The 23,267-nt window shown below is 41.4% G+C and overlaps 1 protein-coding gene across 1 annotated transcript in view; it reads left to right on the top strand.

Annotated features, from left to right (window-relative positions):
- Positions 1 to 1,779: 1,779 nt before the first annotated feature.
- LOC307166773 (uncharacterized protein) overlaps positions 1,780 to 23,267 on the top strand; it is a 419,028-nt gene continuing 397,540 nt past the window's right edge. The window contains exons 1-5 of the mRNA XM_079885410.1: positions 1,780 to 2,077; positions 2,787 to 2,897; positions 5,901 to 6,017; positions 6,229 to 6,339; positions 6,497 to 6,613. Of these exons, the coding sequence (XP_079741536.1) occupies positions 2,797 to 2,897; positions 5,901 to 6,017; positions 6,229 to 6,339; positions 6,497 to 6,613 (446 nt within the window). The 5' untranslated portion in view covers positions 1,780 to 2,077; positions 2,787 to 2,796. The remainder of the gene's footprint in view (positions 2,078 to 2,786; positions 2,898 to 5,900; positions 6,018 to 6,228; positions 6,340 to 6,496; positions 6,614 to 23,267) is intronic.

Below are 23,267 nucleotides of genomic sequence, written 5' to 3'. Positions count from 1 at the left end.
ATAAATTATAAGTATGTGAAATATTTAAACTATTGAATTAATGTCTGAAATATTGTAATATACAATGTAATTGTAACGGTCACCAGCTGAGGGGGAGGGGGAGGGGGGGTACTGTACTGTACCCCCCAAAGCGATTTCAGACACCCCTATTGTGGACCGTACCATTTTTAACCACCGTGGCTAGAAGCAACGGAGATAGAACGACTTCAACTTCTCAAGCAAGTGTCAACGTTGAATGACAAAACGCTAGTTTCATCAAGTATCATTCTTTTCAACATTCCTTATTTGTATATTCAAAAATATTTAAAATAAAATCTAATTTAATACAGTTATAATTTTTCAAAGTAAATTATTTAATTTTATTGGTAACAGCCATAGTGTCTAATTATTTTAATTGAATAGGCCTATTATAAAATTTAAGAATTTGAAATGAAAGATGGAGCATACATTTAATAAAATTAGGGGAAAATGCCCTTTATAAAGGTACAAAAAATTATTCTGAATGTTTTCAAACAGTGATGTAATGAAACATTGACAATTTAAGCGTGAAGGGAGTAAAGCCTCTGTTTAGGCTATTAAGGAAATGCAATTTTGCCAAAAGAAGAACTTTTATTTTAAATAAATGTTCTTTTTAAATCAGCCTAATCCAGTGTGATATGTTACCATATTATCATGCTTAACACTAAGAATTTGAATAATTGTAATGTGATGATCAGATGCAGATATAAATCAAAGAATATAGGCGGTTTGCGGGTGGATTATTCATTTTTAATAGTGGATTCGGGTGACTCAAAGTGCACCAGATTAATGATTTTATCTTTAAAATGTAAAAAAAAAATCTTTTCGAGCTCCACCAACAAAAAAAAAAAGTGGGGAACACATTAGGCTATGATGATCTACAAAAATATACACATTTAATTATCTTATGCCCTATTTTGGGTATGCCCTGAGGATGCTTGGTGATATAAATTTGCTTAAAGGATTTAAGTGTGCAGACAGTTTATTATTTTTTGAGATCTTCAGTCTTGTTTGTCTGGCACCTTGGTGATCGTGAGTGCGGTGTAACTCCTTCAAAATTATCTTATTATTAAAATACATTATTATGATTTAACCACCTCCGCCTCATTTTGAGCCGGATAGGCTTCTTTCAGATAGGCTTCTTGTAAAGGTATTACTTTTACTAGTAATTATGGTATTTCAGTGCACTTAACTTCTAACTTTTGGGAGTTGGTCAAAACAGTTCTCTTTTGGATATATAATAACAATGAGATATTCTGTAGCCTACTGATTATCAGTTTGTCACATGTTTAGACCTTGTATGTGTGTTGCACAATACATGTTGCACTTGGCGATCACGGTGGGGATTGATATGGTAGTGGACCATGATGGTCATAGAAGAAGTGAAGGAGCAGTAATTCGCACTCTGGTTGCACTGCATTTCTGAGCAGTTTCCCTGGTTTCATGTCTCTTGGTTTTTTGGATGTCTTGCCTGTTCCGTGGATTACTCTTGTGCCTCTGACCCCTGCCTGTTTTGTTTGTTTGTTTGTTTGTGTATTGTATCAACCTTCCAGAAAAATCAATAAAAACTTCAATAATTAAAAAAAAAATATCACATTGGTTCTCCTGTGGCCAAATTCCGATTATTGTTTTAATAAAAGAAATATAATAACACTACTTTCAATAAAATGCGATTTAGATTTAGATTTTAAGATTTAGTCCATGTGATCTTCACTAAGTGAAGTTCACTTACGTTACTACAAGTCGAAAACCAAAATTTCTCCTTTAAGAGAAAACAAAAGTAAAAGTGCCACAGCACAGACGCTTACGCGTGTCATTTGACGCACCTTCACATTTAACATTTATTTTTGTACTCTGTCGAGTATTATTTGTCTGCTCAGGTCCTTTACGCGTCTAATAGTATCAGCTTACCAGGGATTGGTTTGGATTTGATTGGTTTTCGATTTAGGCTTTGCAACATTTTTCGCGTCAACAGCTCTGTGTTAAGTCGCCAACAACAATGATTTGCATTGCTGAATTACTCACAGAATTCAGAATAGGAGCAAAATAGATTAAGCTGGTAAGTGTGCTTCACTCTGACTTTTATTTATTTAATCATTTTTACCAAGTGAAGGCAAGTGAATTATGCTAGTTATGAGAGATTATGTTATGCCATTCTATGTCCATTCTTTTGGGAGTTTTCAGAGAGCAATATATCTTTAGGTAACAATATTTGTGTGGATAAAATTTGATTTGTAATTTTTTCTTTCAATTGTGCCAAGTCAAAATGAAGTAACTTAGTTGACAGCCTACAGATAGGCCTACTTCCTTGTTTTCGTGAAGCCATTATTTACAAACGCAGTTAAGTTTTGCATTTGGCTTTCAGTAGGCTGTACTTTGTAGTAACAAACTACTTTTGCACTAGATAACTAAACAAATATAGGCTATAAGATTTGACAGTTTTAAAAATGTATTATTTTTCTCTAAAATGTAATAGTCCAGATCGATAGCCTAGTTGTCTGGTAAACTATAAACTACCTTTTTTTATTTTGTTCAATTCATGATGTATTGCAATTCACTTTAAATGTTACGTGTTTATATAACAGATGTGTTTACAGTACTTTAACTGGATTTTCAGAACCTTTGTGTGTTTATTTTGCACATAGCCACTCTAATTAGTTTCATGTTTGTATCTCATGTAATAAAATAACTGTGTGTTACCATTGTGTGCTGTGTACAACCATCCATTATTACATAAGAATAATCACACTTATTTTTCTGTATCAAAGGGTGAACCAGATGAAGCCCCTCAGCACTGCAATATCTGTCTCTAACAAGCAATCAGACGATGGATCGCTCGATTGTGTTCAAAATGGAACCTCTAGATTTATGGAAGAGAAGTATGACAATTTAGATTGATAAACCAGTTTTCTCTCAAGTTTGAGATCAAATGACACAACACTCTAGAACCTTTATACTATGGCCTTGCCTAAGTTGTTATGACAAGTTTTAAAGAGTTTTAAAGCTACACTATGTAAGTTTTGGCCCTCTAGCAGTTTATCATTTTTTTGGTAATAATTATGTGAGTTGGACTTCAGCGCTGCAATTCTACATGGATGAATCTGAAAGTTTAAGGCGTGCCTGTATGGCCATGATTACAGGTGATCATCTTATCAGAGTGAATGTTACTAACAATGATTACATCCATCCCTCACTCTCCAAAGGAAAATGAAAAGGATGAATATCCTCACACCCTCCACCTACAGTAGCCAGCAACTAGGGCTGAACGATATTCTGTTTTAACATCGACATCGCGATGTGCGAATGAGCGATAGTCACATCGCCGGAACATGCGATGTGAAGGGTAACGTTACCCATAAGAGAACGGTAGCACACAGTAAACACGAGTTTGTTGTATGGCTTTTTGCTGGGGTGCCATACGCGTTCTGCGTGCCTGCACAGTGATTGGTTCGCTGTGCCGCAGCTCACCGCGCTCACAGCCAACATTCACAAATGCGCGACGAAGAGGATCCGCCGCAAAAAAAAGTCAAAATCAGCAATTTGGGACAAGCCTATTTCGTCTACAAAAAGGAGGATGTTGACCAAAAAGAGGTAGGCTACTTTGCTGGAGTGTTATAAAGTTGTGGATGGTTGTCTTTTTTAAACATTCGTTTATTTTTCGTGTTCGCATTTATGAGGAAAAAACAATGTTACGTAGGCCTGTCGCGATAGTCGATAAGTCAATTAATCGCACGATAAAAAAAAATGAGCTCGATAATTTTTCCGGCCGCGATAATTCCATTTGCATGCTTGTTTGTTTTCCTCGTCTCTCTCTCTCTACCAAAGAGACTGGATGACCACTCTCGGTTCTTTAGCGTATAGGAGGAGTGAACTCTCTTCGTCTCTTGTCAGTTGCATGGTCTTTGTGTGGGGAGGCGGCGCGCGGCGCTTGTCAGTCACGTATGGGAAAGCGCCGGCGGGACTGTTTGCGGCTACTGCCGGGAGAGAGAGAAGACGCTAGTTGTGAGTTGTGACAGCGAGCCCGATCACATGAAAATGCGTATCTATACCACGAATGTTATTTCTCGTGCCATTTATACGCCAAAAATAGTTTTTGCGTGCATATGATACGTTCTTTATGGCGTGTAATACGCACGCACTCCTCACCCCTAATCCTAACCAAGTTTTCAGTGCGTAGCATACACGCAATAAAGTGCGTCTCCGTCTTCCCGACAGTATACACAATCACTTGACAAAGTAACAGGAGGACAGTGCAGAATGGTGTGATATGGCTTGTTGAGGCTTTTTTTTTTTTGTTTACAAAGGTCCTAACCGGCAGTTTTGCCTGTTATGGAATGTATCACTTTATGCCTAATGTCTAAAGCCTAATGTTTAATATTTTTTGAAGTGCAATTTTGTTTACATCCATTTTATTTATTAACAGACATTTATTTTGTTAACAGACACTAAGAGTCCATTGCTTTTATTGTTTTTGGTTGTTTTGTTCATTTTTTTGGATATTTAAAATGTTTTCCATTTTCAATGTTTAATATTCTTTAGAAATAAAAGTTTATAGATCGTTGAAAAGGTGTACCTGCATTATTATGCCATTATAATTATATTAAATGAAAATGGTCTCAGAACGACAATATTATCGTTTATCGCGATAATTTCTTGGACAATTTATCGTCCAGCAAAATTTGTTATCGTGACAGGCCTAATGTTACGTGATATTACGGACGCGACCGTTATGAAAGCGGCACTAAAAGACTGCTTTAAAACGTTCACAGAGACCTCAAACAGAAAGCACAAAGCCTTTCTTTAAAACGAATTTCGTTTTGTATTAATTGTATCTTAATTTTAATCAGTATTTCATTATCCAATTTCCTGGATTTAATAATGATTAATAATAATTAAATATAGCAGCCAGCGCCTGAACCCGAGATTAAGCTATGATCCATGAACCGAAACTCAGCGTAAAAGGTAGCCTACTCGCCTCACACACCTAAAAAAAAAAAAAAAAAAAAGAAAGAAATATATCTATTATCTACAGAAATCTCTACTTTTAAACAGAACCATTAAAAAAAATATAGCTATATTTAATCTGTATGAAAAGTGCATTTCTCCCGATCACTGCTGCGAAGATCGCGAGTCAGTATATTGTCAACTTCATCTTTACAGAAAACACTTGTTTATTAATAAACAATTAAAATGTCTCATTGTAATATTTTACATATTATTAATCACTACTTTTGCTGGGTCTAGGTGCCGTTTACATGAACACGTCACTGAATCAGCACAGAAAACATAATTTTTCAGGTCCTAGAACCCGAAGAACGTTAGGTCCTGCGTAGAACGTTCACCGAATTCTGAGAGAAATATGTTTCTGGAATAAAATATTAAGTGGCCTTTTTGTTACTTGTAATGAAGCTTGCTTATTAGTGAAATTATTAATAACATGGAATGGTAATTATTGACTTTAGCCTGGATTGATGGCTCGCAATATCGCGATATATATCGTTGGGAAAATAATATCGCAATGTAATTTTTTTTCCAATATCGTGCAGCCCTACCAGCAACCATTTTCTAATTCACACGTTGCAAAATCTGTGCAATATGTCCTGACATCTCTAATATAGAAATCATTATTGTAGGCTTACCATACTGACTCAAGGTAAGGCAAAAACACGGGTTGGCATTAAGGAGATGTTGTCAAATTCTAACAATACAAAATGTACATGGTGTAGCTTTAAATACTAGAAATATGCTAGTTTATGAATAGATGTTTTTTAGTATATGTAGAGGATTTGTAGAACCTTCAATTACAATAATAGTTATGTTTGCATTTAATGGACTCAACCATTTCAACGTTTACTAGACACTTTTGTCTCCATGTACCAAAGGGCGAGACCAGATGAGGCACCCTCTCCAGCACTCTCACTCCTGTCAGCAAAGAGTGATCAGTCAATGGATAGACCCATTGCCTTCAACCATGCAGCACAAAGCTACATGGGAGAGAAGTATGAGAACTTACATTGTCAGCTCAGGAGGTTGAAGATATTGTGCTTATTTTACAATAAAGAAAACAATTTATTAGTTACAAAACTTCTTGTTTGACTTTGCGTATCTCTTGTGCAATGTTAAACTGGTTTTGTTTCTCCTTCTGCTTTATAGGCTGTTAGAATCTGTAATTATTAACAATAATCTCTCATTGTTCTCCATGTACCAAAGGGCGAGACCAGATGAAGCAGCATCTCCAGCACTCTCACACCTTTCTACGAAAAGTGATCAGTCAATGGATCGGCCAATTGCGTTCAGCAATGAAACCCCTAGTTACATTGGGTATGAAAAGTATGATAATTTACTTTTAAATAGTGTTCTTGTTGCATGATAAAGGATTTTTTTTTATTTTTATTAGACATACAACTATCCTTTTATTGCATATGTTGTATGTCTCTTTTACATTGTTAAAGTTGAATTTTCTGTCTCATCCTGACAGTCTAAGACCAGATGAGGCAGCATCTCCTGTAACTTCATACTTCTCTTTAAAAAGCAACCAATCAATGGGTCGACCGATTGCATTCAAAGACAGAACTCAGCCTTACAGTGTTAAACGGTATGAGAATTTGCATTCTTTGATCAGATATGCATGTGATTGTAGTGTGGCTGTAATATAAAGATTTAGTAGTCACTACCTATACCAGTAAAATTTCATGATCCTCTATTAATTTTGATAAAAAAAAAAATTAAAAAAAGTGTAACCAGCTCTAACTCTCCTGCCTAGAAGTTTCTGTGAATCTTTTAGGCCTTGATTAGTGGGATCTGGTGTGTTTAATTAGGGTTGGAGCTAAACTCTCCAGGAACTGATGATGCGTCCCAATTTATGGCGTTATATATGTGCCTGAATCCTGAGCGAGTAATTGTAAGTTTTGAGCACAGAGAACTATATTTTGCAAGCACATTACATTATAGCCTGGGTGCCAGCCCGAACCCCGCCCACAACATTTTTTGGTCGGGAAGTTCGGTCTGGACTCGATCCGTTGAGGAGTAATTATGCCCGGCTCCCAAAAGGCCGAGCCAATCAAATTGCCAGGGCGGGCTTTAATCGATGATGGACAGATGATCTGCGGTTACGTAATCACCCACGTCACCAAAGAGCGCTTGATTTGAATTAGTTTACAACAAAGACGACTGCAGCTGGAGAATTGAGATTTCACGAGTTCACACTTACAAATAAGTCAGATAGAATAAATGCGTATATGAGATTTCACGAGTTCACACAAATAAGTCAGATATGCGTATATGACGTGCTGTCCGAGGAGAGGGCTGTGGGCTCGGTAGCCATACTCCCCCCGTATTCCTGGTTGTGAGAAAACAAGACAAGAGTGAGGATTCGGGGTGGTGGAGGGATGCTGAAAAACTGTCAAGGAGTGTTAGGTAAGTTGACAGAGTGAATATGCTTCCTCATGCTGATATAGGGTAATGTTAGACATGGTATTGTTTGATGACAAGTTGATATTGGATTGATTTTTTGTACGTGCTCCTCCCGAACTTTGTTTATGAAACATCATGTGTAGATTCCGCCATCGCGTCTGTTATAGAAGATATCGACAGCGCATTCATTTTAAAAGAGGAACAGAGAGCCGCAACATTTTGTTGGTTGAAAATATGAATGAAGAACATGCGTCATTTACTCCGTTGCTCTGATTGGTTGTAGGTCTATCCAATTGAGTGCAGAGTTTTTTTTTTTTTTCCTGGTTCGGTTGAGACACGCCCCATAATCAAATCTCTATGGAGCAGTATCAGACTCACATTCTGACTAGAATATGAGTATGACAAAGTCAGGCTAATTACATTATATTTTGAACAGAAATTAACAATCGCAAAAAAAAAATGTGTTTGAGCAAAGGAAATAACGATTCCGTGCTCAATAAATGTATTTGCTTGTTTGCTATTATCCATATTAACGTGCAATAATAACCCCTCTCACGCAGTTTACTCAGGTTCTCTCTCACAAACTTATTCTCTGCGCTCCTGTCAAGTCCCCCTCTCTCTCTCTCTCTCTCTCTCTCTCTCTCAACCTCTTAATTCTGTGCGCGCTCAACTCTTGACACACACGCTCGCTCAACTTGCAACAGCGTTACAAGTGTGCCACAAAATCAACCAATCGGAAAATTAAAGGTCAATTGTGATTGGCTGTTGGTCTCCAATCAAATCGCTAGTGGAACCAAAGCACGTCTTGTAGAACTATCCATAGATATCCATATCCATATATAATCCTTTATTATATGATATCTGGAACTATCTACAGCATCCTGGAAGCTCACTGAAAAAAAATAATAGAAAAAAATAACACTACAGCGAGACTAATGGATTAAAACACATTTTGGTAAGTATTTTTTTTTATTATTACCTTAAAAGTGCCTTGTTAGTTTTGTGTATTATAATGCTGTTGTGTTGTTTAACTTACAATATTATATCTCCTATTGTGACTAAAGTTAGTTTGACTTATCCTTTTCAAGCATTCTAATGCTAGCACAGAATGTCATCAGAACAGCAACACCTAAATGTCACACCACTTTAGTCACAATAGGAGATATACTATTTTAAGTTAAACAACACAGCAGCATTATAAATTATAAGCTGAATCTCTGGAGGAGTGTCATAATATTCCTCTGTCACATAGCCTATAGCTGTCAATCACCTCACACAATGACCTCACTCTTAAAACTGATATTTTCCGAACAATTAAACAAAATTTGCCCTCCAACTATTAGGCTAATGTCTGTGATCTAAAGAAAACCACCATTATAATAACTAGATGTACCGCATCGCGGTACAAAATATGACCGCCGCTCAGGCCTGCACTGGCTTTCCACAAAAATAAATGACGTGGAGTAATTTGGCTGTATTGCGTGTTTATGTATATACCTAAACAAAGTAGTAGTATGTGCATGTCTGTCTGTGTGTGTGTGTATGTGTGTGTGTTTGTGTATGTGTGTGTCTGTGTGTGTGTGTCTGTGCGTGTATGTATGTGTGCGTACATGTGTGCGCGTGTGTGTTTGTGTGTGTGTGTCTGTGCATGTGGATTTGTATGTGTGTGTATGGGTGTGTGTCTGTGCGTGTGGATGTCAGTGTGTGTGCATGCTTGCGTTTGTTTGTATTCCTGCATGTGTGTGTGTGACAGTATCATCCTAAACCAGCAACCCTTCGCTCAACACCACCATCTACAGGCCGATGAGTGTACAGTCACTAAATGTGCACATAAATGAATTTATTTTATACCCCCCCATGGATGAAATTCTACGAAACTTAGCAGAGGATACCCCCAGAGGATGTCAAGTTAATCATACACATGAAATATGGTGCAGTTTTGAACATCTCGACTGAAGATAGGGGCGATTAAAGCAGAATAATATATCATTTTCATTTTTTATGGGAGGGGTGCAAATCACAAATGAGTGATTATGGGCTAGGTTGATGTGGGCCCTTAAGAGCAACATACCATAAAAATTTCTTCATCCTCGGTGCCACGGTTCAGGTAGTTATTTAGGAAAAACTGCATTTTTTGGGGTTTGGGGGGGCCCAGTGCGGGGGGGGGGGGGGGGGAGTGGCCCCCGGGGACCAAACGAAATTTTTCCGTAGAAGTCTAGTGGGGCTACATGCCCACCAAATTTCATGTTCCCCGGTGTTTCGGTGTCCCTGGTATCGTTGACGAAAAATTTACGGGGGCCCCAGCGCAGGGGGGGGAGTGGCCCCCGGGGACCAAACAAAATTTTTCCGTAAAAGTCTAGTAGACCAACATACCATAAAAATGTCTTCATCCTCGGTGCCACGGTTCAGGTAGTTATTTAGGAAAAACTGCATTTTTTTGGGTTTGGGGGGGCCCAGCGCGGGGGGGGAGTGGCCCCCGGGGACCAAACGAAATTTTTCCGTAGAAGTGTAGTGGGGCTACATGCCCACCAAATTTCATGTTCCCTGGTGCTTCGGTGTCCCTGGTATCGTTGACGAAAAATTTACGGGGGCCCCAGCGCGGGGGGGGGGGGGAGTGGCCCCCGGGGACCAAACGAAATTTTTCCGTAAAAGTCTAGTAGACCAACATACCATAAAAATTTCTTCATCCTCGGTGCCACGGTTCAGGTAGTTATTTAGGAAAAACTGCATTTTTTGGGGTTTGGGGGGGCCCAGCGCGGGGGGGGGAGTGGCCCCCGGGGACCAAACGAAATTTTTCCTTAGAAGTCTAGTGGGGCTACATGCCCACCAAATTTCATGTTCCCCGGTGCTTCGGTGTCCCTGGTATCGTTGACGAAAAATTTACGGGGGCCCCAGCGCGGGGGGGGGAAGTGGCCCCCGGGGACCAAACGAAATTTTTCCGTAAAAGTCTAGTAGACCAACATACCATAAAAATTTCTTCATCCTCGGTGCCACGGTTCAGGTAGTTATTTAGGAAAAACTGCATTTCTTTGGGTTTGGGGGGGCCCAGCGCGGGGGGGGAGTGGCCCCCGGGGACCAAACGAAATTTTTCCTTAGAAGTCTAGTGGGGCTACATGCCCACCAAATTTCATGTTCCCCAGTGCTTCGGTGTCCCTGGTATCGTTGACGAAAAATTTACGGGGGCCCCAGCGCAGGGGGGGAAGTGGCCCCCGGGGACCAAACGAAATTTTTCCGTAAAAGTCTAGTAGACCAACATACCATAAAAATTTCTTCATCCTCGGTGCCACGGTTCAGGTAGTTATTTAGGAAAAACTGCATTTTTTTGGGTTTGGGGGGGCCCAGCGCGGGGGGGGAGTGGCCCCCGGGGACCAAACGAAATTTTTCCTTAGAAGTCTAGTGGGGCTACATGCCCACCAAATTTCATGTTCCCCGGTGCTTCGGTGTCCCTGGTATCGTTGACGAAAAATTTACGGGGGCCCCAGCGCGGGGGGGGGAAGTGGCCCCCGGGGACCAAACGAAATTTTTCCGTAAAAGTCTAGTAGACCAACATACCATAAAAATTTCTTCATCCTCGGTGCCACGGTTCAGGTAGTTATTTAGGAAAAACTGCATTTTTTTGGGTTTGGGGGGGCCCAGCGCGGGGGGGGAGTGGCCCCCGGGGACCAAACGAAATTTTTCCTTAGAAGTCTAGTGGGGCTACATGCCCACCAAATTTCATGTTCCCCGGTGCTTCGGTGTCCCTGGTATCGTTGACGAAAAATTTACGGGGGCCCCAGCGCAGGGGGGGAAGTGGCCCCCGGGGACCAAACGAAATTTTTCCGTAAAAGTCTAGTAGACCAACATACCATAAAAATTTCTTCATCCTCGGTGCCACGGTTCAGGTAGTTATTTAGGAAAAACTGCATTTTTTTGGGTTTGGGGGGGCCCAGCGCGGGGGGGGAGTGGCCCCCGGGGACCAAACGAAATTTTTCCTTAGAAGTCTAGTGGGGCTACATGCCCACCAAATTTCATGTTCCCCGGTGCTTCGGTGTCCCTGGTATCGTTGACGAAAAATTCAGTAAGGTGACGGGAAAAAAAAAAAAAAAAAACTTTGACAATCCCTATATGACCGCTTTCGCTAGCTACGCTAGCGGCGGTCATAATTGTAGCAACAATGGCATCTGCTTTTCACATTAAGTGAATCATGTGATGGCGAACACATCGTCTTTGTCCTTAAGAAGACAGCGCTGGTTAATAATTTTCCCCACGGGGCCATTTACCAACGCCCATGTGTTTGATATCCCCCCCCCCCCCCCCCCCCCCGACTTTACAGCCTCGTGACATTCCTCACACACACACACACACACACACACACACACACACACACAAACATCCCTTTGTGTTTAAATTAGGATAGAATATACTTTAATTTATGTACAATTACATTAGGCATGTGTGATTTAGTTTGGCTTTATAATAGAGGTGTGGTTTTGAAATGTATTCTTTAATCAATAGTGTTTTAGTTAGAGAATGTTCAACAATATTCTCTGGCAATTGCCTTCCCCCCACTTTGCTGTTTTATTGCCTAATGGAATGTCAACTGGGTTTTTAGGAGTGGAGCAGAATTAAAGTGGTAATCTTTACTCCTACTTAAATCCTACATTTTCTACTTAAATCCTAAATTTTCTATATGCATAACCACTAAAGAAATGTAAACATGGATGTAATTTCCCATCTCATAATTTTTCTTTTACGTGGTGTAGTTTGTGTATTCTGGTAAACTTTGGTAATAAGGTTAGACAAATCAGGTGTGTACCGTGTTTAGTTCCTCAAGCTTCATATCCATTTGTACCCTATAGACCTTATGCACCAGAGAAACGAGGGCGCCGCCATCTTTAGAATATTGTCTTTGAACTTCCGTTTTTCCAGTCGCTCTGTATATTTCTATGGCATTGCTGTCCAGGAGTAATTAGCTTTTGAAGTGGATTTACTTAATATAAAGTTAACAAAAGTTAACGAAAGTTATCATGAGGATTGTAATGTTTAAACCAGATGTCTTAACAAATGTCAGTAGACCGGGAAGATTTTAAAACGAGCCGCTTATTCATAAATACGCAGAATCGCTGTGAAAATAAAACCGGAAGTCAAAAGACAACGAGCGCAGCGCTGAAAAGGGGCGGGGCTACATAAGGTCTATAGGGTACAACACATTTTGGGTAAATCTTATTTCTAGACATGTAACGAACTTTAAAATGCTTGTAAATATGCATATCTTATGTAACTTGATTTTCTTAATCTTCTTATGACGTGTGTGATATCGTTGAAATTCTCTCAATCTAACAGAGTCGAATTTCGATAGCAGAATGAAGTAATATGCATTATTTTACACTTTTTCATATTTCGGGAGCCGAACAGCTCAAAGCTCATCTCCTCATGACTCATCCGAGTGGGCGTGGCCCCAGAGACAAAGACATTTTTCCCGCTTCAGACCTTTGGACGTTCATTGGTTGTTCGCGCGAACAGAGGCGTCAACCCTAATTGTCCATAAAAGACCGACTCAGAAAATCCTCTCGCTCTCTCTCTCTCCTGCTTTTACGAACCCTCTTCTTCAGAAGACCCATGGCTCCCTTTTAGGGAGCATTCTTTCGTATTCGGACTCAGCGAAGCAAACGCAGCAAGCAACTTCAACTCAAAGAAAAGACTCTTTTGAAAATCCCGCGGCCGCGCTCACCTGAAGACGCATGAGAGAACAAAAGGCCCATGCGCGCGCGCCTGCCTCAGCACCACAACAGACCACATGCAAGTCTCGAAATCTAAATGCTGTTTAAGGTTGTATCTTCCCTTTTTCAAGGTGATCTGATTCCTTGTTGTCTGTCAAAAGGTTGCTGTCTGTGAGTCTGCCTAAAACTGTGCTTTCTCTGATCGCACAGGTTGCTTTCACTTTCGCTCGCTCATCCTCTCCATCTCTCGCATCTTCCGATCTCTCTCTATCTCTCTCTCTCTCTCTCTCTCTCTCTCATTTTCGTTATTCGTTTAGTCTTGTGTTACGTGTTCTGTATATACATATATTCTGTGTGAATCGATGTAGTAATTAGTCCAATTATTAAAACCATTATATTCTGGATTGTCTCTAAGTGTTCATGTTACAAGTCAATGAAACTCCGATCAAGTTACGCTTTACAATGCGTTACTGTTAAGTAACCTACATTTTATAAGAACAAGAAAGTAATTTTCATGGCCAGAAATTATAGCTTTCTTCGAATTATAAGAAAGATAATTTGTCGAGAAGTTAATGGCATTAATTTTACGACCAGTTTGCGGGACAAACAACGGTTTAATTAATACATTAATTTCCCTTAAAAAAATATTTTGATTAATTGATCTGAAAGAGGGACCTTTTGGGTATATTAATGATTCAATTATAACTCATTGTAATTGATTATTGATGTATACAAATGGGTCCAAATTTCAGCTTCAATAATTGATTAATATTGTAAGAATATAGATGAATCAACCCGATTCATAATTTTGATTCCCTATAATCATTTGAGCTAAGTCATATTCGTTATAGTTGGTGGAGACAAATGCGGGGAGTTTCAAACTTTGTTTTATGAACAATACTCAGTTTCAATCTGTGGACATGGTTAGCCTATTACTAATTTTTACGCTATGAAATGATGAAATCGTGAGATAAGTCGCAAAACGCGAACTCACACCTAACTGACTGAGGCAAAAAGCCGATGTCAGTCAGTAACGTTACATTTTAACAGCTGCTAAAATATGCCTAGACATTTTTTTTGCACTGTCGATTACTAAAACTGCAGTTAATAATATTAAACCTGTGCCTGTAAAAGACGAAACAAACTCTTTGCAGTGTACATGTTAATATTATCTAAAACCGCCTATAAGACGAAGAAATCTCTTTTTAGTGCGAGACGTAAGTCTGATTTTGGGCGAGTTTCCCCTTCTCAGCAGTAGATGAAGGCCTGAAAAATTATATCGTTATTGAATTCGTGGTTAATCCAGTAATATTCAGCAAAACGATAACTCCTGGTTTACATTGACTTAGCTAATCAATTGTAAAAACCTAACACATTTTGAACCATAGTGCTATTGGGAAGAATGTTTATGGGAGCCGACGACAGACGAAAAATTCCTGTTGTTTCGCATTGATGCGTAAGTTAGTGCAGCGAGGAAATCCTGCCACACACGCGCTTGTGCCATTATAGCACCAAAGGTCCGCCGAGACCTGTTTGTATGTTTGTATTGTGATTTTGCAGAAAATCTACGCGTAAATGCTCTCAGATTTTGAATCACTGAAAGTCGTAATTCCGCTGACTAACACCAGAGGGTGTCCTTTAAGTGTTCAGCAGCTCTCAAAGATTGCGCCTCGCCCCCTGACGTCACTCTGCGCAACAGCGCCAACGTGTGTACATTAACAGATAGATTCATTGTTCCGGCATGCTCTCTGTTCCTGCTATTTTCACTCTCCCTGCGATTAGTGAACTTATGGTCTAAACCACAATAATAATTTGCATTTACAGCTTTTGCTCGCGCAAATATTATTTCGTGTTAGACAATTTTCCTGCTTTCGACTGGTACATTTACTTTGAGTTTGGTTCAAACAAGATTTGAATTAAAACTTAAATTAAATCCCAGCCCAGCATTCACTTAGAGGAAACAACGGCACCTAGTGGCCCCCTCCCGCGAGGCCGGTTCACTCAGCTCGCGTTTCTCTCTTTTCAAATCCTGTCGTGAATTGTTTTATTTCTACTTTTCTCTTTTGATTATTTTTATAGTTATTAATGATACTTCACTGTTATCGTTAATTTATTATAGGATATGATTCTGAGCTCCCTTTTTAGACTTTCTTTACATGCTCATTTAAATTTTATTTAAACTAGTTTTGAATTTCAAATTTAAATTGAGTTTCTATTTCAGCCACTGATATTCATTTGGAGGAAACAGCACCATCGTGTGGCCTTGTGGATACTAAGTCGGCATCACTGTTTTCCTCCCTTCACTCTTTTATATCGTCTTTCTCTCCTGATTATTTTTATAAATAGGACTGATACTTTAGTGTATCTGGATTATTATAGGATATCATTCCGATTTTGTTTTTTTTGTTTTTTCAGTTTTGAATTTTTAATTTGAATTAAGTTTTCGATTTGCCAGGTTGAGCACAGAGAGGGAGCACGCCCCCTTGTGGTGAAAACCCACTACTGCGGCCTGCCTCTTCTCCTGGGTTCATCCTGCCATTTCATTTTGAATTTGATTTTCAATTTTTATTTTTATTCTTTTTCCTCTCTCTTTCGGGTTAGGTCATTTTGATAATTAACATTATCATAACTTCCTATTGTTTTATCATTATTTAGTAAAACCTTTGACTCTCCTTTCTACATACATAACTACTCAATTGGTTTTAAACAAGCAAGCCTTAATTCACTTTAAGTTTCCCTTGTTCATCCTTCTGTGTATTTATTGTAGTACTCCCTTTGTGATCTGACAGCCATCTCTGCTTGGTCTCCGGCAAGCGAGCTCACCTGTCCGACGCTACCTGACGCTGGCCGTGCGTGAGTCTCGGACACCTCCGAATCTCGTACCACCGAATGTGGCACGCCACACCAACATCAGCAATTTGGCCCGCCAAAAGGTTAAGTCAACGCCAGCGGCACACAAGGCAATTTTGAGACAATCACTCGAACTGGGGTCTGCTGAAAGGACCACTCCGAGAGGAGAGTTCCGAGGAAAACTCAATTTTTCCGTACCGTCTGATGATTGACACCTTGGCGTTGCCACTTTGTGTTTAAAGTCGTGAGTGGTTTGAGTGGGCACACCGTGGTACCGAGAGACGAGGCTGCCCGAGGGCACTGCGGTCAAGTGTTGGAGAACCGTCGGAGAGGTTGACCGAGCCACTGGTTTCCACCTGAGTGGCCTCAATTCACATCAGGTAAACTAAATGTGATAAAACCCATTCACTTAGTATAAGCCCCAGAATATTAGATATTCCCCCGGATATATTTTAAGTGTTTTGACCCACCTTTCCTCTCCAAGCCACACCCTCTTCCTAGGCTTCCTGCCCCGATAGCCCCACTCACCTGTTGGCCCTATCTTAAACCCTAGCAGTGGTAATAGCTTAGGTCTCGTTATCCTCTCTAACACGTACCGTGTTACTATTCTGTTTCATTTAATTCCAGACCTAGTCATCACTAGTGTTTTGTTTCACTTTGATCTTTTCTATCCTTTGTTTTGTTGTGATTTGTTTCTTTCAGTTCACCTAAAGACAGTAACCTGTGAGAGCCACCAAGGAAAACTGAATAAGTAGAGCGACAACCAGAGCCGGCGTCACAACACGTGACCCGCCAGGCTACTGCCTGCCAAAATCTCCATTTCAGGTCCTTTGTCGACCCGAGTTAATTGGCACAGTCTAACTGTCTGCATCAGTTAGCCCAAATTCTAATAGACGGCATAGCCGTATTAGCATAGCTCGTTAGCCTTAGAACGAACTTGCATTGGTCTCTGTGTGTGTGCTGTGTTTCTCTCGCCTACAGTAAGCCAGTATGTCCCGCTCATCCAGCCCTGTAGTTCGCTGGAACAACCTCTCGACATGGCTGAGAGCAATGACAACCCCCTTCCTGCCCGAGGGTACCGAGGACCTGCAGCACCGGAGCCAAGAGCAACTGGACGCCGAGCTAGACAAGCTGATAACCCAGGATCCGACACAGAGCTACAACTACAAAGACTGGGCCAGGATCGTCGGAAGCGTCGCCCACAATCTCGTTGCCCAAGCACAGCTCAGCGAAAGGAGCAACATCGACCTGGAGCAGGAAGCCGCAGCGCTAAAGCTTCAAGCGGACGAGGCCCGGAAGGACCAGGCCAGAACCCAGAGCCGTCTAGATCAGCTCCTCCTCGAGACCCAGTACCAGCGCGAGAAAGAGGACGCCACAGATCCAGAGCTACAGAAAGAAGTAGAAAGACTTCAATATACCCTGCAAGATCTTCGCCTTGACACAGACCAAAGAGAACAGTCGGCGAAAGAAACCAGAAGAGAACTCGACGAAAAACTCCAACAAGGTGAAGCTCTCCTTGCAAGAGCAGAGACTGAAATAAAAGACAGAGACGCTAAAGCCAGGGCCTGCGAGAAACACTTGCAAGCGGCCCGAGCTGAGATCCATGAGCTTACTCTGCAGAAACACGATCTCAAAGACGAACTTGACATTGTTCACAGAGAGCTGAAACATTCTTACAGACTGCAGAGTAGCTGGAACGGAGAAACAGACATCACAGAGTTTCTCCCGGCCCGCCACTCCAATTCTTTCAGCCAAGAACCCAGAGCTGAAAAGGTAGATGTAAGCCCACGGCTCAAGACATCACCAGCCAGCTTTCCAGAACACCTGTCAGCAGCAAAAGGGGGAGGACCCCTTCAGACAACCCATGCCACTAACCACGGCACGACCCCCCGAGAACTTGACAAGCTAGCTCGAAACATTCCTATGTTCGATCCAGATTCTGCAGAAGGTCGTGACGTTCATGCTTATTTAAAAGACATCGACTTTCACTTGCAAACTGTCGCCAACATGACAGCTTGGGACAATTTGTATCTGTTAAGAATAACGGCTAGCAGTGATGTTCGTAGCTTCCTAGACCGTCAACCTCAGACTGTCAAAACGGACGTCCAACAATTACGGCAAGCTTTGATCCGTGAATTCTCTGATCCAGACTCCGATCAAGGTTTCTTCGCTGCTGTAGACCTCAAGCAAGGTCGGCGTGAACACCCCCAGACCTACTACAACCGACTCCGACAAGTCTTCTTCGGAGCACGGAATGAGCCCGGGATGGAACAGGACATCAACTTTAAGACTCTGTTCCTCAGAAACCTACATCCCACTTTAAGTTACCATTTGGGCGTGGCCGTGTGCCCACGTAGCATGTCTACACAACAGCTGCGAGAACTAGCCCATAAAGCCTACAACAAGCAAAAGACTATTTCTGAAAAGGCTGTGAAAAACCCCACGAGCTATTCTGTCTCTGAGCACTGCCCAGAGCTGACTTTAGAGGGCGCCCCACAACACCACAGTCACAGACTTTTTGACGGACAGTCAAAACCGTTCCACGCCAGCAGAGGGCAACACAATCGTGGTGGTGCTCGACCAAAGCACCAGAGCAACCGCTCTAAAAGATTCTGGGACCAGCATCACCCGCCGGCCAAAACACCAAGCCCCGACAGAGACTGGAACCACTCTCGACACGACACTGGTAAGCTCAATCCTGAGCCCACATCAGAAAAACACAGCGCAGCCACGTCTGAAATAGCAGAGATCCTGAGGGTGCTGAAAGAGCTTCTTTACAGAAAAACTCACAAGCAAGACAAGAAAGACCCAGACATCTTATGTCTAAGCATAAGAACTGAAATCAACACCCTGTCTGACCGCCATCTGACTGAGCCAAGCACCCCGAACACTGCTCGTCATCTACAGACCACAGAGCCAACTGTGACATCACAAAGTGACAGCATCACCCAAGCTCCACAGCTGACAGCTACACAGCCTGAACGAGACAGCACAGTTCCTCACATCAGGTACCACAATCCCAAGGTACCAGGAAATGCTGTTTTGGCTACCTGCCTCCGCGGCGAGCTACACGAGACCGGTCCTAACCACCCATCATTCATCACACCTGCCATGCCAACATTCCTGGGCAACCTGATCGAAAAGGGGGTGGGCCGGAAACTCCATCTGAACATCACGTTGGAAAAGGCAGTGAGCATGGAAGCCCTGATCGACACAGGATCAGACATTACGGTGATTTCATCTGAACTTTTCAAAAGACTCCAAATTGAAGCTAAGAGACAAGATCGAACTATCACACCTCAAACTTGTGAACTGAACGTGCAGTCATACAGTCAAAATGACATCCGACTCGAACAGGTAGCTCACATACACCTGAAAATTGGTCCTTTAAGTCTACTCCATCCCGTGTTCATCTCAAAAATGGACACTTTTCCGTTCCTCATCGGCAGAGACCTTCTAGATCGCTTTGAACCGTTAATGGACTTGAAACAGCTCAAAGTCTGGGCTTAAGTACGAGAACTTTACCCCGTCCAGCCACAGCCAGACGGTCAGGTCACAAAGGTCACGGGAACTTCCTCAAAGCCAGACTTTCAGGTCACAGAGCTCATGGGAACTCCCACAGCCAGCCAGGAAGACAGACTCAGCACCAACTGAAGGTTCGAATCCGCTAACCTGCACCTTACAGCCCACCAAAGACTTTGACACCTACTGCCTCAAGGTCATGACTGACCTGCAGCAACATGACCTCACTCATGCCATCGCCAAGCCTGGCGCACTAAACAACAAGCTGTGGTCACTTTCAACCCACCCACCCACCCTCAAGGTTGAAAAGATTACACACAGCATAAGACTTTTACTAGATAAACTGCCTACCTCAGAGCCGCTTACGCTGGCTCCGCTGTTTGAAAAAACCAACATAGCAGACATGCGGGCTTCTGAAATCAAAATAAAGACTTTAAATTACCACCTCTCAAACCCCTCCAACCACCCTTGCATGCCATCTGACCTCACTGACAACCAGTGCCTCAGACCAATGCATGACACCACGCACATGCTGCGTGAACAGCAAAACATTATGGGTTGTGAACCGATTCACATCACAATGCCAAGGCTTGTAATGCCACGGCGCACAAAGGGGGATAAACTGCTAATGTTCGTCTATAACGCATCACGTGCTAACACACCCGTGCACACAGCCACTGTCACTCACGACCAGCATAATACCACCAGCCGTGTCAACATGCTCAACCAGAATATGGGACTTCAAGTACCAAGGTGTCATCCTACACCTTGATGGCCTTGCATTGTACCAGCTTCCCAGCAAAGAGTACCAGACAGCACTGAAACTCCCATCCTCCAAGAACTTCAACTTCACCTTAAATCCAGGACTGGAACTCTGGATTGAGAAAAGGGGGGTCCCCAACTCACTGACCCTGCTCCTGTCAACACAGCCCTCCGAGCACTGTCTCGACGACCTGTTCTGAACACTTCATCTGCGGTCCAAGCCAGAACCGCCGCCGACATTGCGCTGTACATCCCTGCAGGTAATCAGCCACACCCTAACACTAGGTTGGCCTCCATCCTGCACAGAAGACTCAACCAGATGCGATACAGACCAGCTCACGAAAGCTGTGTCCGAAGGTCTCAGACGGAATCCCCGGAAAGGGGGTGCCAAGTCAGAGACCACGCCGAACCTCATCGAGCTGAATCCTCAGCTCCAAGATCCACCTGCCATCAATTGTGCCTATTTGTTGTTCGATGAAGTCCATCCCGGATTTCATCTAACAAAAAGGGGGAATGTAGCAACAATGGCATCTGCTTTTCACATTAAGTGAATCATGTGATGGCGAACACATCGTCTTTGTCCTTAAGAAGACAGCGCTGGTTAATAATTTTCCCCACGGGGCCATTTACCAACGCCCATGTGTTTGATATCCCCCCCCCCCGACTTTACAGCCTCGTGACATTCCTCACACACACACACACACACACACACACACACACACACACACACACACACACACACACACACACACACACACACACACACACACACAAACATCCCTTTGTGTTTAAATTAGGATAGAATATACTTTAATTTATGTACAATTACATTAGGCATGTGTGATTTAGTTTGGCTTTATAATAGAGGTGTGGTTTTGAAATGTATTCTTTAATCAATAGTGTTTTAGTTAGAGAATGTTCAACAATATTCTCTGGCAATTGCCTTCCCCCCACTTTGCTGTTTTATTGCCTAATGGAATGTCAACTGGGTTTTTAGGAGTGGAGCAGAATTAAAGTGGTAATCTTTACTCCTACTTAAATCCTACATTTTCTACTTAAATCCTAAATTTTCTATATGCATAACCACTAAAGAAATGTAAACATGGATGTAATTTCCCATCTCATAATTTTTCTTTTACGTGGTGTAGTTTGTGTATTCTGGTAAACTTTGGTAATAAGGTTAGACAAATCAGGTGTGTACCGTGTTTAGTTCCTCAAGCTTCATATCCATTTGTACCCTATAGGGTACAACACATTTTGGGTAAATCTTATTTCTAGACATGTAACGAACTTTAAAATGCTTGTAAATATGCATATCTTATGTAACTTGATTTTCTTAATCTTCTTATGACGTGTGTGATATCGTTGAAATTCTCTCAATCTAACAGAGTCGAATTTCGATAGCAGAATGAAGTAATATGCATTATTTTACACTTTTTCATATTTCGGGAGCCGAACAGCTCAAAGCTCATCTCCTCATGACTCATCCGAGTGGGCGTGGCCCCAGAGACAAAGACATTTTTCCCGCTTCAGACCTTTGGACGTTCATTGGTTGTTCGCGCGAACAGAGGCGTCAACCCTAATTGTCCATAAAAGACCGACTCAGAAAATCCTCTCGCTCTCTCTCTCTCCTGCTTTTACGAACCCTCTTCTTCAGAAGACCCATGGCTCCCTTTTAGGGAGCATTCTTTCGTATTCGGACTCAGCGAAGCAAACGCAGCAAGCAACTTCAACTCAAAGAAAAGACTCTTTTGAAAATCCCGCGGCCGCGCTCACCTGAAGACGCATGAGAGAACAAAAGGCCCATGCGCGCGCGCCTGCCTCAGCACCACAACAGACCACATGCAAGTCTCGAAATCTAAATGCTGTTTAAGGTTGTATCTTCCCTTTTTCAAGGTGATCTGATTCCTTGTTGTCTGTCAAAAGGTTGCTGTCTGTGAGTCTGCCTAAAACTGTGCTTTCTCTGATCGCACAGGTTGCTTTCACTTTCGCTCGCTCATCCTCTCCATCTCTCGCATCTTCCGATCTCTCTCTATCTCTCTCTCTCTCTCTCTCTCATTTTCGTTATTCGTTTAGTCTTGTGTTACGTGTTCTGTATATACATATATTCTGTGTGAATCGATGTAGTAATTAGTCCAATTATTAAAACCATTATATTCTGGATTGTCTCTAAGTGTTCATGTTACAAGTCAATGAAACTCCGATCAAGTTACGCTTTACAATGCGTTACTGTTAAGTAACCTACATTTTATAAGAACAAGAAAGTAATTTTCATGGCCAGAAATTATAGCTTTCTTCGAATTATAAGAAAGATAATTTGTCGAGAAGTTAATGGCATTAATTTTACGACCAGTTTGCGGGACAAACAACGGTTTAATTAATACATTAATTTCCCTTAAAAAAATATTTTGATTAATTGATCTGAAAGAGGGACCTTTTGGGTATATTAATGATTCAATTATAACTCATTGTAATTGATTATTGATGTATACAAATGGGTCCAAATTTCAGCTTCAATAATTGATTAATATTGTAAGAATATAGATGAATCAACCCGATTCATAATTTTGATTCCCTATAATCATTTGAGCTAAGTCATATTCGTTATATAATTATTTTAATTATTATTTTTGTGTATTATAATTTATAATTTATAAGAGGTTGAGAGAGAGGGACTTGACAGGAGCGCAGAGAATAGGTTTGTGAGAGAGCACCTGAGTAAACTGCGTGAGAGGGGTTATTATTGCACGTTAATATGGATAATAGCAAACAAGCAAATACATTTATTGAGCACGGAATCGTTTTTTCCTTTGCTCAAACACATTTTTTTTTTTTTTTGCGATTGTTAATTTCTGTTCAAAATATAATGTAATGTGCTTGCAAAATATAGTTCTCTGTGCTGAAAACTTACAATTACTCACTCAGGATTGAGGCACATAGGCTATATAATGCCATACCAATTCGCCTACTTACTAAAAGTATGTACTCTTTTTGTGAAGAAAA

Source organism: Squalius cephalus (assembly GCF_949319135.1).
Source record: "Squalius cephalus genome assembly, chromosome: 11".
In the NCBI taxonomy this organism is placed as follows: Eukaryota; Metazoa; Chordata; class Actinopteri; order Cypriniformes; family Leuciscidae; genus Squalius; species Squalius cephalus.
The sequence above is the reverse complement of the archived record's forward strand: the minus strand, read 5'-3'. Positions and strand labels throughout refer to the sequence as shown.